At 35.4% G+C, this 17,622-nt stretch overlaps 1 protein-coding gene across 3 annotated transcripts; it reads right to left on the bottom strand.

Annotated features, from left to right (window-relative positions):
* Positions 1–488: 488 nt before the first annotated feature.
* On the bottom strand, positions 489–17,292 carry LOC132111478 (pleckstrin homology domain-containing family A member 1-like). 3 transcript variants are annotated; one of them, XM_059518817.1, is made up of 13 exons: positions 17,189–17,292; positions 12,435–12,625; positions 12,290–12,346; positions 12,146–12,191; positions 10,457–10,554; positions 7,388–7,510; positions 6,459–6,599; positions 6,292–6,360; positions 5,810–5,874; positions 5,135–5,198; positions 4,813–4,902; positions 3,724–3,794; positions 489–1,279 (listed from the first exon to the last, which is right to left on the bottom strand). In XM_059518817.1, the coding sequence occupies exons 2-13, from the start codon at positions 12,573–12,575 to the stop codon at positions 1,075–1,077; spliced, it is 1,170 nt and encodes a 389-aa protein (XP_059374800.1). In that variant the 5' UTR covers positions 12,576–12,625; positions 17,189–17,292; the 3' UTR covers positions 489–1,074. The 3 variants fall into 3 exon arrangements, with proteins under 3 accessions (XP_059374800.1, XP_059374799.1, XP_059374802.1); XM_059518816.1 differs by lacking the exon at positions 3,724–3,794; XM_059518819.1 differs by lacking the exons at positions 489–1,279; positions 3,724–3,794 and adding an exon at positions 1,286–1,521.
* Between the last annotated feature and the right edge of the window lie 330 nt (positions 17,293–17,622).

Genomic DNA, 17,622 nt, shown 5'->3' with positions numbered 1-17,622 from the left:
CAAACAAGATTAAAATGGTTACAGCACAAAAAAAAAACAAAAAAAAAAAACTGAGGGTTAAAACTGCTGGACCTTAGAGGGAAAAAGACAGGCCTTTTTTTAGACAGAGGGCAAAAATGAATCAGTGCAAAGATAAACATACAGTGAAAAGCATTTTATCATAGTAGTCATATTCAAATCCCAACAATTCACAAAAAACAAAATGAACAATCAACAGCAAACTTTCACTCATATGGTCAGACATGTACAGTCATACCCAGAATGCCAGGTATGTCGTTGAGCGAAGCAAGAAACAAACAATATTATAGCTACAAGAATTCACCCATATGTATAAGTGTGGATAAAAGATTTCAGTCACAATAAACCCCAGCTTAGTCCACAGGATCAAATTAGTCACATTAACAGCACATAGAAAAACTTATTAAAAAAAAAAAAACAAGGAAACTGTACAGAAAAAAAACAAACAAACAAAAAAACCCCCAGGAAAACTGAAGTACGTTCTGTAATGCTCAGTGAAGGGGAATTCTTGGATATTAACAGAGATATTAACTTCTCACAAGCACTCAAACAGCCTTTTCCAAATTCAAATCCATGGGATAGCGCAAATATTCCCTTCCTCTGACACCGTCCCAGAAACAATTTCAGTTTAGGTAATAATTAATCCATAATCCACAAACGTTTCTTTTCTTTCAGTACTTTTCAACAGATGCTCAAAGGATAGGAGGTACTTTGAAGAATCTTTGGTGTCTGAATCACTGTGGTAGTGTTCCTGTTTAAGATGAACATGACTGAAGCTTTTTTTATTCGTCATAATTGGTTATAAAGTTCAGAATTTGGTCAACAGGTCAGATCAAAACAGTTTGGATCCGAATGCCTGGTCATCTATCCCCAAATCATCCTTCCATCACCTAGACTCGGCACACACATCTCAATATTTCAGGGTCAGTTGTAAAAGTTGAATGTAAAACTGTCAGACCTCACTGACAGGAAGATCCGCACCATCCAGATCAAGGTGGAGCAAAGGAGCATCACACATTCCAAAGCTGCTACGTCGTCGCCATGGCGATTCGTGAGTCACTTGGAGAGGCGGGTCTCTTGCAGTGACAGGCGGGCGTGTGGGCGAGGCAGGGGCAGCAGGCTCATGAAGTGCTCGCTGTCCCATGCCAGGCCTCGTGAGACCATGACATTCTGGGTTTGCTGACATGGCAGGGCTGGGCGTCCAGGGGATGGCATGACTCGTGTGCTGGCGGTAGAAACAGGAGCCGCCAACAATGAACTCCTACATGGGGTGACCGAGGGAGAGAATACATCTATGTAAGTTCTGGTCTGAATAAAGGGTTTTAAGGAAACCTTTAAGACTGATGCAGGGTGGTAATGACTGAGAGCAGTCTCAGCTGTGAGTAAGAACATCCAAGTAATGTATTAGAAGTTTTAGATGGGTTTAGCAAAAGAAGATCACCAGAGCCAGCAGAGCACCAGAACAGAAGTGTTAGTACTCAGAGAGCCCAGCTGTCCCACTCACTGGAAAACACAACATGAGAGAAAACATGAGAAGTAGAGAGAGGTAGAAGCTGGACTGAACAATTGATTCTCCTAAGAACTAAGAAAAGAAAAAGTTTTAGGGTGGCGTGGCAGAGTCTTAACTTTGATAAAGAATATCTCTTTGGATTTGAGACTTTAGTCTTTGTAACTTTACAGATCTTCTTCATGCACCAAGAGCTTGTAACACTCCAAAGAGAAAGGAAAAATTGAAATCGCATCATATGACTCATTTAAATATGAGAACATGAAGCACATTAAGAACACAAGGTTTAATAGCATTTCTAAATTTAACCTTGAGTTAACCTTTGACTAATTATTATTTATTTATTTTCATTCAGGGTGGATTAAAAAAGTGGAAAAAGTCAAAAGTGACAAGAAAGACATTAATAATGTTTAAAAATATTAATTTTTAAAATAACTGACATTCTTTTAAACATTCTATTCATCAAAGAATCCTGAAAACTGTTTCAGTTTCCAGAAAATTAATAAGGAGCACAACCATTTACAACATTAATAATATTTTTAAAATGTTTGAGCCGCAAATCAGCATCTCAATGATTTTGAGAAGGATCATGTGATACTGAAATGTCAAAATACATTTTAAAATAAATGAAAATTGTTGTACATCACTGTTTTTTACTAATTTTAATCAAATAAATTCCATCTTGGTGAGCATAAGAGACTTCTTTTCTCAAACCTGCAATATTGGTGCATACATTACCTATTTTAAATCGATTATTATTTTATTTCAGTTCAAATACACGCACACACACATATACATAAATATATATATTCAGGATCTACAACATTTGCCATTTTGTGTACATTATAGTTGCTATAATTTTAAATAAATATATCTTTTTTTTTTTAAGAATGTGTTAAATATTGTCAAAGACAGAAAAATATATATTTAATATTATTTTTAAGCTACATCACCCAGCCCTAGGTAAAAGGTGGGAGAGAGAAACAGAGGTAAACAATGAAAGAAAAGAATGGTGAGAGAAAGGTTGAATGAAAAAATTAATACAAGAATGTAAGTAAAGAAAAGTCGACAAATATTGAGACAAGATTGGAACTGCATCTGTCACAAGAGTTAAAAATCTGAATCCACAGATATAAAAATATTATCATCAGTCTGAGAACTGCAACAAAACAAAATAGCATCTTAGTCATTGCTTTTAGACTGTCCAAAACATTTTACCTAACAATCGTGTGAGAAAAGCGCAGACATGTCTAATCTAATAACAGCAGTGATTGAGGACCTGATGTCCAAGACTCGAGGGTTTACCTCACAAGACTGAAATGTTTGGATGACTTTTATGAAACAGACACCAAAATGCAACTCTCAACACTAAAGCACACATAACCTCATCATTAGACATGAACAAAATAATGCACATATATGTGAGGTTTGGACATGTGTAAACAACGTAATGCATTAATGTGCATAAGTTAAATGTTTATAACTATAGAGAAGACAACTGAACGTTTTAAAATCAACATGACAAAAAAAAAATTATCACATTACCAAAAGCTCTTATTTTTATGCAATCAATTTCAAAAGGATAAAATAAAACTCTTTTTAAATTTTTAATCTCATCTAATATCATTTCACTAATGCATATCACATAATGGAAGCATAATGGGCCATAAATATGGTTTTGTGTTTATTTTAATCAGTAATTACCAGTTTGGATCATCATTTAGGATGGTAAAACAAAGCAACAACAAATAAAAGTCAAACTTTATGAACCATGTTACACACGACAATAAAGAATAATGAAATACAGATGAGCAATCGAAACGTGTGAAACATGCTTTTTGGGTGTGTAGCAGGAGACTGCAGTGGGCTGGCAGAGAGGCTGAAGCATTAAAAAACGGAGAAGTGTGTCAGTAATAACTGTTAGTTCAAATGAGGGAGCCACAGGGCTAAATAGAAACGGGTAGAATTAGCGAGAAAACAAGGTCAGCGGAAAACAATGTTTTTCTGGAATAAACTGTTGAATAAGTTTATTTCTACTATTGAAATGTTAGGTGTGCGTATATGTGTGAAGTTATTCTGGAAAAGCGAAGTGGGAAAGATTAAGCTAGGTGAGTACGTCTGTGTGCATATGTGCGTTAGTGCCTCCTCGAAAGCGAAGCGAGAAAGAGGAAACAAGGGGCGGATCATACAGAACATACGTGCTGCCTTGAGTGACACGTGGTGTGTATCTCTGAATACAGGGGCTTGAATGCCTTCTGGCCTGACGCATCTGAAACAACAGTTCAAAGCTGCATTAGAGGATGTAAGGGAGAAAGAGATACAGGCGCCCCAAAAAGTATTTGGACACTTAATCTCTGAATGTCATTGCATTTATATATATATATATATAAAACAAAATTTAAAATCAATTGGCATCTGCAAAAAAAAAAATACTAACAAAAACATTCTTACTTTTGAAGAATACATTTATTGTTTTTATGACTTAATACTTAAAAGTCGGCATGAAAGGTAAATTCACCCAAGTTTTTAAATGCATTTTATTGTAAAAGATTACTGTGATTATCTTATGATTTTTAGTATTTCGTTTTTTTAAATAGTAATTTTTAATCAAAATGTTATAACTCAAACTTTCAGTGAAATGGAAGACGTATGCTTGACTTTTCTTCCAAATGACAGCACTAACATTCAGATCTGCCTTCAACCAAACAACAACCAATGAACACAATCAATAATCCGTTTTACTTGGACATACGTCAAATTCCAGGAGAATAGATTTGTTGCTACTTCCATCCACATCGAAATGTTTAGCTTGGAAATGCTTCCATATTCAAAAAATGCTACTTGAATTGTATTTCTACAAAATATATCTGACTTTTATACATCTAGTGTGACTGAAGTTTCCAAATACTTTCGTTGGTCACTAGGTTCAGAGGGGAGTCAAAAAAAATTATGAAACGAACAGATTGTGGCCGCACATAATGAGTGTACTCTCTGATTCCAGAGTGCAATAACACTTCAGAGCCATTACCAATCTTAAACCTAAACCACTGCAGTCATATTATTATTGACTTTTGTTTGTATGTATGCGCATATGTGCATGTGAGAGAGAGAGAAAGAGAAAGAAAGGCACATGATTAAACTATATATGTATGCAGGGATTATTTGGGAAGAAATTCACACGCTTTCCACATGTTCTCGGCTTAACTCATGAATTCCTGCTTCATTGTTGTGCTCACAGGCAGAGTGACTAGCTGCTTTTAAATGCATGTGTGCATGTGTGTACATACAGAGGCTGCGGACCGGCCTGGGCCCCTCTGAGCCACAATGGCTCCTGATACAGCCTTGATCCAGCTGTGCATCTCCTCTGGACTATCAGCCTGAAACAGAATGGTAGAATATGTAAAGTTTTTACATATTCTAAAAGAAACATAAAGAGATACTACAAAAGTTATAAAAGCAAAAGCTCTGAGTCTGTATATATGGTTCTGAGATACAGTGTAGAACCTGTACACAGTAATATCCATTACAATCACCCTTTTTATTAAATCTTGAGATCTTTGGACTGTTAAGTTACAGAATTGCATGTTGCTGCTTGACAAGACTTCTCACCTGGACATAAAATGTTCTGGAGGTTGTGACAACTTCAAAGAGGTTGTCTCGCATCAGTATTTCACTGAAAGTTAAAAAGGGAAGTGAACAATTTGTTAACTATAAATGCACACCTGCAAATCTAAATATACACTAGCTTTCATACGTTTGTGGTAAATAAGATAAAAAAAATAAATAAAACAATTTAGATAGTAACCTTTTAATGAGCACAAAAGCATTAAATTGATCAAAAGTGACAGAAAATATATTAAAGTGTCAAAAGGTTACCATCTCAAATAAATTGTCAAAAAATCCTGGAAAAATAAATCAAGGTTTCAACAAAACTATAGATCGGCAAAACCAAAACTTTTTTCAACATTCATAATACTAAAAAAATGTTTCTTGAGCACCAAATCAGCATATTAGAATGATTTCTGAAGGATCATTTGACACTGAAGACTGAAGTAATGGCTGCTGAAAATTCAGCTTTACAAAAATTTATAAATAAATTATAAATTAAATTTTGAAAATTTGTAAAAAATAAAAAAAAGTTATTTTAAATTATATTTTGAACGGTAGTGGAAATGCAGAAATGCAGTTATTTCTTCTTGGTATATTTTCTTCATATATTTATATGAATGTTGAGTCAAATAAAAAGATTCCAATGCATATGAATGGCAGACATTCTATTTGTACCTGTGTTTGCACTCCTGCACCTTATGGACCTCTTTCAGAAGAATAATCCGCAAAGGATCCTTCTCCTGAAAGAGAAATTAAGTGAGAAAAATACAATGTATTGGCATGGAGTGCTTACTCTATGCCTGGAATTTCTCAGGTATAGTGCTGTTCATGTTGAGACAGAGCACTGGTATTCACGTTATCTTTTGTTCAGATTAAAAATTTTTTTTAAAAGAAAATAACCATTCAATTCATATTCTTTCATAAAACAGCAGTCTAATGCCATTTCTAACAGAAGAGAGGCTTATTTGTTTAATACATTGCTTGTACATTTCAGCTTACTTGTCAACATCAACATGATAACACAAAAAGTTGCCATTCATTCCAAAATTTTAACATGATTTTTTGGATACCTGAACTTGTACAAGGCTTTGAGCAGCATTCAACACAAACTATTAGATTTAACTGCTTCATAAGTCAAGAATAAATACACAACATACCAGATCAGACTTGAAGTAACTCATTGAGTTCTGCTCCAGAACAAAGTATCTCCTTTTCCAGTTCTTCATCTGATATAAGATGAAAATAGTAACCTGTAATGATTTCTTTGAACACACACAAACCTAGTTCCACAAGACCTAGTCTAAAAACAGTCTCTCAGACTCACCAGAGCCCCCTGTTTGACACAGTATCCTGCTTTAATAACGGTCTGATCCTGCCCTGCTCTAGTGTGCAAATATGGCGGATGGTTTTGAGGCTTTCTCAAGCCCACCTTCTCTCCTCCAACACTGTGTCCCACCTCTCCATCCTGCTCAAAGAGGGGAACATGGGAAAAATCAGATGCATAAGAACGTGCAGAAAAAGCACAAAGCTCTGCAAGTTCAAAACTAGTTTTATTTATTTGTCCTTTATTTTAATACAACTGCTTACCTAATTGAGAAGAACTGGGAAGCTACATACCATTGTTTTCATTTAATTTGTTAATATTTATAACCATTATTATTAGTAATAGTAGTACTAGTAGTAGTATTACATTTTTAATTTAAAACCATTTCACCATTATCATATTAGTTTTTGATATAGTATTAATATCATATTTCATTGTTTAAATCACTTTGTTAATATTAACATTAATAATAATTATATTGTATTATTATTATTATTATTATTATCATTATTATATTAATACAATTTACGAATATTGAAGTTTTTACATCAACAGCATATCTTTTTCTTGTGGTATTAAAATTACATGTCATTGCTTTAAATTTGTTAATAGTAGCATTTCATAATAATATAATACTGTATTTGTGCATTATCTTCATTATATTTTAATGAAATGTAATAATATCTAATATTTGTTAATATTTAACTTTATAAATAAAAAAGCATTGTTATTAATATTAATATGATATTAAGCATCATTAGTACATTACTGTATCATTAATGTGGTATTAAAATAGTTACAGACAATCATTCAATTTATGGTATTGGTAGAGATTAAAATGTTTGTATCATGACAACCCTAGTCTTGACTGACAGACAGGGATAAAGCAGGTATATATTTTGTGTTTAAGCCTTCATTAGTGAGATTACCTGTGTCTGTGTGACGACAGCCACTCCTGCAATGATCTCGGTCTTGTATGGGACCTGTTTCTTGCTTCCATTTGAAGCCAACCTCTGACTCTCAGAGTGAACAGCATCAGAGGACTTAGGAACCTGGGAGAGACAACAAAAGTTAGAAAAAGAAAATGAGAGGGAGTTTTCAAGAACACGCAAAATCAAGGCAGCAGCAAAAGACTGAAAATTCAAAGCAATGCAACAAAAATATGGAGGGAAAAAAACGTGAATGGAGCACAGACGAATTAACCATCAATTGTGAGACTCACAGGATAACTCAACAACGGCTTATTGTGTACCCCTTCAATCCTTCAGCCCACGCTCCAAGAGTGTCTGGCCTACAGTGAGAGCTTTTCCTGCCATTGCATGTGGAAGTGTGATATATTAGTGATACAGAGAGAGTGAAAAAGTGTAGAAGAGAGACAGAGACATTGTAGGGTACATGTGTGTGTGAGGGCATTCTAAAGCTATGATGACTCAGAAGTGAGGGTCGTTCAAACAATACAACTTCCCATTAGTCAGCCAAGTGACTCGCAAACGGAAAACGCCATCAGGATGAGGAACGCAGAGCTTAAACAGAATAGAGGGTGTTTTTTTTTTACTTTCAGTTTCCCGTGTGTATGCACGTATGAGAGGCACATGTACTCAGAGAGGGGAAGATGATCACAGTTAGGAAAGTTGATGTTTATTGCACTGATGCGCTTTCTTCCTGAAATATGCCTGTAAATGCTTGAACTTTGTTATTTGGGTTACCTTTAATAGATAAACTCCCAGACAAAACTAACCAGATTTTTTCTCAGAGTGAAGAAGTCTGTAATGTTGACAGAACCACTGACACTGACTGAATGAACTCGTTGAATGCTGTCATTGTTTTTTTGACTGTTCCTGTGCGCAGGAGTCTGGGATATCCGATTAGCATGTGAGTTTGTTTAAAAGCTAGATAACTTAAGGCGGGCGTACACGGTGCGATTTTTGCTGTCGTACGAGTTCGCATGCGATTTTTTTCAATTGTGTGGAAATCGCGTATGCTCGTATGGTCGCGGCTCGTATCATTTGCGATGAATTACGAGCCAAGCAGAGTGGCTTACGAGCACTTCCCGACCTCCCGATCGTTTTTAAACATGTCTAAAAAGTTCGTGAGCTATCGGTTTGAATTCGTGACATGTGTGCAGTTGAACGAGCCGATTTGTTGATTTATCTGAAGTTGACCAATCACGAACTAGGAAAACCACAGAAGAAGAAACACGAACAGGGCAGCGCCATGGCGAATGTGGACTATTGACCAGGAGGATAAACTCGCTGAAGTCTGACAGGAACAGCGAGCGCTGTATGATGTTTCTAGCAACGTGTACCATGCTTTTTAGTTCTCTCTCTCTCTCGCGCGCGCTCTCTCTCTCTCTCACACACGCATTATGTAGTTTACAGGGACTCTCCATAGACGTAACGGTATTTTATACTGTATATCCCCATACACTACCTCTATCCATTACGGAAAATGCATGTTTAAAATTTCTATTAAACACCGTATAGTATTTTTTTAAAGCCATTTGGTTTACGAGGGCACAGGAATTGTCCTCACAAACCATGTTTACATTGTAATACCTATTTCAGATATTTATAAACCTACAAGAACACACACACACACAGGGTGACCAAACGTCCCGGTTTCCTATTGCTGAAAAATAACATGTACGTGTAGGAAACAGTCACGGCTTGTATCAATATTGTATATGCAGTTATGGGAGAGGGAGAGCAGTTATATTAGGCGCGTTCGACTTGAAGCAGCGCTGCACAGAATGACATCACCTGTATGGCATCAAAGTACCGCGAGAGCGATTCGAATGCATTGGATATGTGTGCTCTCTTAGCGCTCTCGCGGTACTTTAATGTCATACATTCTGTGCGTGCAGCGGTGCTTCAAGTCGAACGCGTCTATCAACTTCGTGCGATTGCTTCTGGAATTCGCAGGTTGTAAAATCGTGTCGTATATCATCTCGTCCGTACGATTTTCAGATAAACTCACTCGTGCCGTGTGCGTGGACATACGATCTTCCGACCATCCGAATTCGCACTGTGTACGCCCGCCTTTATTCAAACAATACAGGACTTTAAAGAAGCTTGAAAGGGAGACAGAATAGCTAATTTAATCTATATTTGCATGCAATGGAAACAGAACACAAGGATGAATAAACTCTATTGTAAAAAAATATATATATATGTATGTATATATATATATGTATATATATATATATATATATATATATATGTATATATATATATGTATATATATATATATATATATATATATATATATATATATATATATATATATATATATATATACACATTTACAGTATGTAGCAAAGACACACAAAAGTCACTGTAAAGACAGCTACGCTGTAAAAAAATAAATATATATATTTCAAATAACCGCTGTTCTTTTCATCTTCCTAATTATCAAAGAATCTTGAAAAATTGATAAATATTTCTTGAGCATCAAATCAGCAAATTAGAATTTCTCAAGGATACTGTGACACTAAAGATTTGGGTAATGACTGGTGAAAATTAAACCTCATGACAGGATTAAATTAAATATTAAAAAAAATATTAAAAGAGAAAACATTTATAATTGTAATAATATTTGTTTTTATTTGTGTTTTTACTGTATTTTTGATTCAACAAATGCAGCCTTGTTGTGCATACAAACATCTATTTCAAGCATTATTATAGTATTTACTTATGTATGGTGTTTATTTATTCTGATGTAAATAAATTATTATATTACAGTAAATTTCAAATGCAATGGAATAAAATTATTTATTATGAGAATTAGGGCAGCACAATTTCAATTATTCCTTTTACTCCCACTTCATAATTCTGTTAAATGTGTGATTGGTTACAATACACAATTCGTGTTATTTGTTAATTGTTTTTAAAAAATAATTAAATTTGGGGGGTTTAGGGTGGTCTATTTTTGTATGGGGTTATTTGCATATAGATGCATATTCATGCTCACACTTGTGGATTTTGTGTGTTTATACTCACTGTGATTTTGGTTGCATTATTGAGTGCGTTGACCCATTCCACAAGATCCTGCTCATCATTAGCCTGCAGAAAGAATTTCCTCATTCCTGCATTGATGACTGTACACAGACAGAGAGAAAGAGCTTAAACCCATTTCCAATAATGTAATAGCCATAACTCTAATTGTGCTGAGTAGTTCTGAGAAATATCAGTGTATCAGAAGGAAAGTCTCAGTGTATTTTTAAAATGTCCATAAATCCCAAAAATCCCACAGATAGCCTGTTTTAGAGCCCAGCTGACTTTATGGATTATCTGCTCATGCTCAGTCAATTAGGTAGAGCCAATCAATTTCAGACTAAAAAGCTACAGCAAAACAGAACTTTTCAATGTTTTCAATGTTTTTCTGGGATGAAAAGTTAAATTCTAGAATTTACTGCATCACATTAAACTCCATTGTGCAAGTGCAATGTTCATTATGCACAGCTGTATTGAAATGTTTTGACTTCTACCAACAGTTCTCACTCATGTTAGTAACACCATTCCATGTCATTGTATGGTTCAAATTTTGCCAATAGCATGAATTTCTAAGTGTTTATATAATTTTTTTTTTCTCACAACGACATTTTAAAAATGACTGCTTTTTGTTTTTTCGTGACTCAACTCAAGATGAAGGTCATGAATCACTGACAATCTTTAACTCAAGTGAGCTGTTGCAGATGGATAATTGAGTGAGTTGAACCCAAGAACAAGACCAGAACGGTTTTGTGAACTGAATCAACTAATTCATCTGACCCAAAAATAAGTTTTTGTCATTTTAGAGTGTCACAGCCACAGAGTAGCGAGGTTTTTTTTTTTTTTTTTTTTTTTCTGTCATTGCGCATTTCATAGAAGAAATATAGCTATATGTGCATGGAAGACAATAAATAAATAACTTATAAGTAACAAATAATGAGTGAACTATTCCTTAAGCTATATCTGGTTAAAAGCAACTGTTAAAAAGTTAGAAGTACTGGTGGTTATTTTTGAAGAACTAAACCAATAAACAGGATTTCAAAAACACTTCAATATGAAGTTCAGGTTACTACAGAAGCATCCTGCAAAGAGCAAGATTCTAGAAGCACATGTGCACACATCTATCAAGTGACCAGACCACTGTTTCCTGTTTCCACTCATGTTGCACAGAAGGTTACCATGTGCACTGCAGTAAGTGAACATGCAAAGCAACACAAATGTTTGCATGTATAAGCTGTGAGAACAAGTATGGGCTCAAAATCATCTCAAAGTGTGTGCGAAACTGAAGAGTAGGAAAACATTTTAGGCTGAGCACCACTGCATCAACATACTACTTTGATCCATTCGCAGAAGCAAAAAAGCAGTGCTTACAGTAAAAAGATGATCTAAAACCAAATTTTTTTGCTTTCTGTACAGCACCTAGCCAGGATTCAAACCACAAACCCTTCAGTCAAGAACCGAGGCTTGAGCTGATATTTTCAATTACTGTTCACATTAAGCGAGATGTACAAAATAACATGAAACTGGTATATGAATAAGATAAGAAGAAAATGTTTTCATATCTTATGTAGTCTGACTGTAATTTTGATTCTCGGAAAGTTGTTCACATTTTCAAGCTATTTTAAAATTGTAAATGTATAAAATATATTAAAAAAAAAAGATATATTATTTGTGTGTATAGAAGTCAGAAAGTCTTACCAAAGCAGTATTCAGCTTTTGGCCTCTGTTTGGTGGCATCACTGACCTAAGAAAAGAATGGAGGCCTTGTAGCAATTTCTCAAAAAGCAATGAAATAGCAGAATGTTTGAAAACTATTGTGAGTGTGAAATGATGGCAGCTTACCTTGGATATGTAGGCGAGACTGAGAGAACCCACGTGTTTGGCACCTACAGGCAGGTTCTAGAAGACCAAGAAACAATATCACTCTCAGATAGTAAAACAGAACCTACATTACCCAATATCCATTTAAATTTTAGACAGATCATACCTGTGGGTTGTCCATGTACCACACCAGACTACCCTGCTGCGTGTCCAAGATGAAATATCGTCGCAGGAACTTGCCACTGTTCTCCAATTCTTCGATGTCCAGGAAACCGCAGATGCGGTTCTGCCGGTCCACGTAAGGCATGTCCCCCTCTCTTCACACCACTCATTCCCCTCTCTCTCTGATATCAGTAACTGTTAAAAACAGAGACAGAGATGGAAAGGGAGGAGCATGAGATAGGATACAAAGATTGGATAGAGTGAGAGAGGTTAGTCAGACTACAGTAAATAAGCTGATGCAGTTATGTGGTTGTAAAAATTCCCCTCCCTCCTTGATGACCCCTCTCTCTTCCTTTCGGTCCCTTTCTTGTGCTTTTTCAGTTGAAAAATATTTTCTTTCTCTGATGTGTCAAAGTCTTCGGCAGAGGATATGAATCACAACACTGCCTTGCATTAGTAACTAACAAGCCCATATATTCTTTTTTTCTTTTTAATTAGGAGGAAGGGACAAAGTACAACCATGGTAAATTACCTAATAAAAACAAAAAAAGTATGAAACAAACTATATATGACAAATTATATAAGAAAATAAGATTTTGGAATAATCACAAAATGTATTTTCAATTAAAAAAATATATATATATTATAAAAAAAAGAAAGTGTGTTATGGATTCCAAAAAAATATTAAGCAGTACAACTGTTTTGAAAAATTGATAATAAGAAATGTTTTTTTGAGTAATACAATAATATAAAAACATTCTGAAGGGTCACATGGCACTGTAATGGCTACTGAAAATTCAGCTTTGCCATCACAGGAATAAATTACATTTTAAAATACAATAAAGTAGAAAACAGGTATTTTACATTGCAATATTATTTCACAGTATTACTGATTTATTGTATTTCTGATAAAAATGTAGTGTACATAACTACATATTTCTGCAATATGCACTTTCATGCGCGTTACATAACATTCAAAAAGATTCTGACAACACATGAATATGGCACATAATATGTTGGACTGACAAAACCAAGAATATATCCACCATTCTCCTCTTGTATTCTGAGGGCAGCAGGGGCATTAATGGCATGAGTGTAAGTCATTAACAGACAAAGGCTGTGAAGGAAGACAAGGCCTGCTGTGTCAATGCCCCGCAGAGGCAACAATGACCATGAGTCACTTGACCAATTAGCATGGAGCTTTGTTCTGCTCCACCCTGGGTCCCAGAGCACAGAATCAGCCTTGTGTTTTGGAATGCTTAGGCCTATAGGTTCTAGAGAAGCCCTGTTCTTCTAGGTTTTAATGTATGCAGGCCTGTACCATCATAAGCAAAACATGATGTATAGAGCATCTGGGTTTGAAGTTTGAACAAAAGCACACATTCTCATTCTGAGCTGTTATCGGCTGATGTGCTGCTTATCAGAGCCTGCAAAAAGAGGGCATCATCTGGAGAGGATTCAGATCTCGTATTCTCACTCTCCTCCTCCTCATTCATTTAAGATTGGGCAGATAGTCTCAAAGACAGGTCTAGTCACGTTCTAGACAGGATTCATTTTGTTTTAGACTAGACCAACCACATTAAAACACACAAAGAAGTTAAGAGTCCAACTTTTGGAGATCTCTTTTGGATCTCTGGATCTTAGACGTGTGTGTGTGTGTGTGTGTGTGTGACAAGGTTAGAATTACATGTTGTGCGCACACACACACACACACACACACACACAGGAAGACACTTACTACAAGTTTAGGTTGGTTTGCATGCATATATCCTTATTTGAATCCCTGATTAGAAAACAAATCTGCCATTTCACTGACAAAGATGAACGTCATAGATAAGGCACATGAAACACCACTTTAACCTGGACTGTGTGTTTGCATGTGCACGGCACAAGACATGATACTCTCTGCAACCTAATTCACTCGTATTATTATTAGACATCAAAAGTTGGCATATTTGTGCAGCGATTCCGGAAAAACATACAAGAATGCACACCTCACACATCGGTTTTGAACCAGGTGAGGTTGTTAGAGAGGTTGCACTAAGCTCTTGCCCTTGAGCTCGTTTCAGCAATTGCAAACTTGCACAGACACATTAAAGTTATTACAGTTTTTACATTTTCAAATTTTGTTATTATTTTAAAGGGTTAGTTTGTCATCAATTACATTCACCATTACCTGTCACCATGTCATTCCAAACCCAAAGGTTTTATGTTTGAAACTCACATGGCGATATTTCTTATAAAACCTGCTAGTTCTGTCCATCCATTAAAAGTCCATCCAACCAAATCTTAGAGATATATATATATATATATATATATATATATTCAGAAGACTTGGATTAAACTGCTAAAACATTTGATGGAACAGACTTTCAGTGGATGGACAGAAACCTCTCAGATTTCATTTAAATATCTTCATTTGTGTTCCGAAGATGGAATGATTTGGAACGACATAAAGTTGAGTAACTGTTGACAGAATAACATTTTTGTGTTAACTATGCCTTCAGCCTTTATTTTCACCATGACTTTACATTTCAGTTTAGTTTTATTTCAATAACAGCTTAGTTTTCCAATATGAATATATAGGCTAATAGCCTACATATAATATGTATATACATGTGTGTGTGTGTGTGTGTGTGTGTGTGTGTAATATATTTCAATTTTATTTCAGTTTATTGTACCAATTGTAGTGAAGGAATCTGGAACTAACATTATTGCTAAAACAAGAAAAATCTGAGTTTTTTAGTTTTCTAGTTGCTTTCATTAATATATATTTTTTCAGTTTATGAATATATATTTTTAAATCTTAGTATTCAATAATGAGCCTGACATAAACATAGAAATGCATATGTAGACTGTGCAAATCTATAAAATATATAGAGATGTTCCATCTGTATTAAACAGATATCTCAAGGACAGAAAAAATGGTCTCTCCCTCTTTCCTTGATTTCTCTGTTTATCAACTAACCATAAGATAAACTCCACCAACATCATGAAATAAAAAGAAGGCTAGAGTCAGGTGGTAAAAATTTTGAAAGCAAAGAATGCTTCTCTCAAATGAATGTAAGGTAAATGCATTAAACAGACCAACTCTCTATGTCAACTAAAATATTTAACAACATCTCTATCTACAAAAACATGATCATGGAATGTGTAAATGAAAGATCATGCTGGATGCGGTCAACATATTGTTAAAACAAATCCAAGTGTTTGCTGACCAATCCATTCATCCGTTTTCAAACACACTAACAAAAAGTGATGTCTTCAAACACCATAGCCTACATTTGAATACATTTTAGGTGAGATGTCCAATTGGTTGGTCTGTGGTAAAAGACAAGCCAAAAACACTGACAATAATACAAAACCATAACTAAGTACAACATCGGAGATGTTGCCACAGCGGTTGGTTTAAATGGTTGAGTTCTCATACCCAACTTCCATAACGTTTCCAGTTGTTTGTGGTTTAAACACCAAGGACTGCACCTCTAATGACCCCTCTGTCAAGCTCCTGATGTTCCCAGATGACACCACACTTATCGCCCTTATCCAGCACAGTGACAAGTCTGCTTAAAGAAAGGTGGATAAAGTGCTGGCTGACTGGTGCAGTTAAAACAACCTGGAGCTTAACACGCTTAAAACTGTGGAGATGATAGTGGACAACTAATAAAGTCCTTCAGGCTTATTTGATAACTACATGGTATGTGTGTTGGTGAAGGGTCAGAACAAAACTCTGTAGGGTCTCGGCCCTTCAGGAATTGAGTTTAACACCCCTGCCTTAAAAGATTGCAGCAGATAGTCTGGACTGCTGAGCGAATCACTGGTACAAACCCTCCCCGCTCTCCAAGAACTACACTCATCCAGACTGTCAAAACCATTCTGGACCCCTCACAACCAGGCCACTTTCTCTTTGAGCTGTTGCCGTCTAGTCGGAGCTACAGAGCACTGAGCCCCAGAATGGCCAGGCATAAGAACAGTTTCTTCCCTCAAGCAATCCATCTAATCAACAATTAACTTGGCAATAATCCTGTAATACACAACTCTATTTATCCTATACATTTATTTACTTAAAACATCATTCTTCTTATTCACATTTCTTTGCATTTGTACATATATATGTACACAAAAAAACCACCTGTTGTCTATTTTTGTATATTGTGTATTTTTGTATATATATTTGCTGTGTATTATATCCTATTTACTTATTCTATTTTTTATTTTATTTCGGTGTCTTGTTGCTGTAACCTGTTTGTGCTTCTGTTACCTAAACAAATTCCTCGTATGTGTAAACGTACCTGGCAATAAAGATCTTTCTGATTGTAAATAGGATCATTCAGAAAAGCCAGATGAGATCAAATCGAAATAAGAACGAAAACTGACAATCAATCCATCAACACATATGAGATTCAAATCGGTCCTTGCTTAAAGAGCTCGACATTTATGATTTGATATTATTATTATGGCGATGGAAGCATGCTCACAGTTACTATCTAGCTCTATAAGATAAACATCATCCTTGATATATGATATATTAAGTATATTTGGATAAACATTGTTATTGTATTACTAGGATGTGCGTCTAAAATCCACGTCTGTCAGTTAGCAACAGCGCGGAAAAGCTCAACCTCGCCCCGTCTCCATTTAATCCTGCCATGAATCTACAGCAGGATCCGTGTTTACAATTTGACAAAACTCCATATCCATAAAATAACTCACACAGAGACAGATGTACGAATAAGGGTCATTTCACAAACTACTCACTCCGTTTATTACCGCTGAAGTGGTTCGGTTCAGCCCATCTCCTGCTCGTGTCCCCGTTCGCAAACTTCACGAGTGTTTTTTTCCTGCAGGAGCGGAAGTGGCTGGATACGTCATTGCGTCAGGTTGAATGGGCTATTTTTTTTTTCTTTTTTTTCTGTTCTCTCATTTTCATTCTCTCATATAGGCACTTTTAAAATAGTAATATTTATATTTTTGATCTCTTCCTTTAGTTGAATAATAAGCGGAGAATCAGGAACGTGGCCCACCCACGAGGTAAAGTTTAAATACACATTTTCGCTTAGTTACTAAAATAAAACTGGTAATTTAAATATAAAAATAGTATATTATGCAGCTCTAAAGCCTTTTTCTTCTTTGCCTAGTTTTGACTATATAAGTGATGAATGAAAGTTTTAAGACAAACATGATCAGAAGAG

This window comes from Carassius carassius, chromosome 31, assembly GCF_963082965.1.
Source record: "Carassius carassius chromosome 31, fCarCar2.1, whole genome shotgun sequence".
Taxonomy (NCBI): Eukaryota; Metazoa; Chordata; class Actinopteri; order Cypriniformes; family Cyprinidae; genus Carassius; species Carassius carassius.
This window is presented reverse-complemented; position numbering and strand designations above follow the sequence as displayed.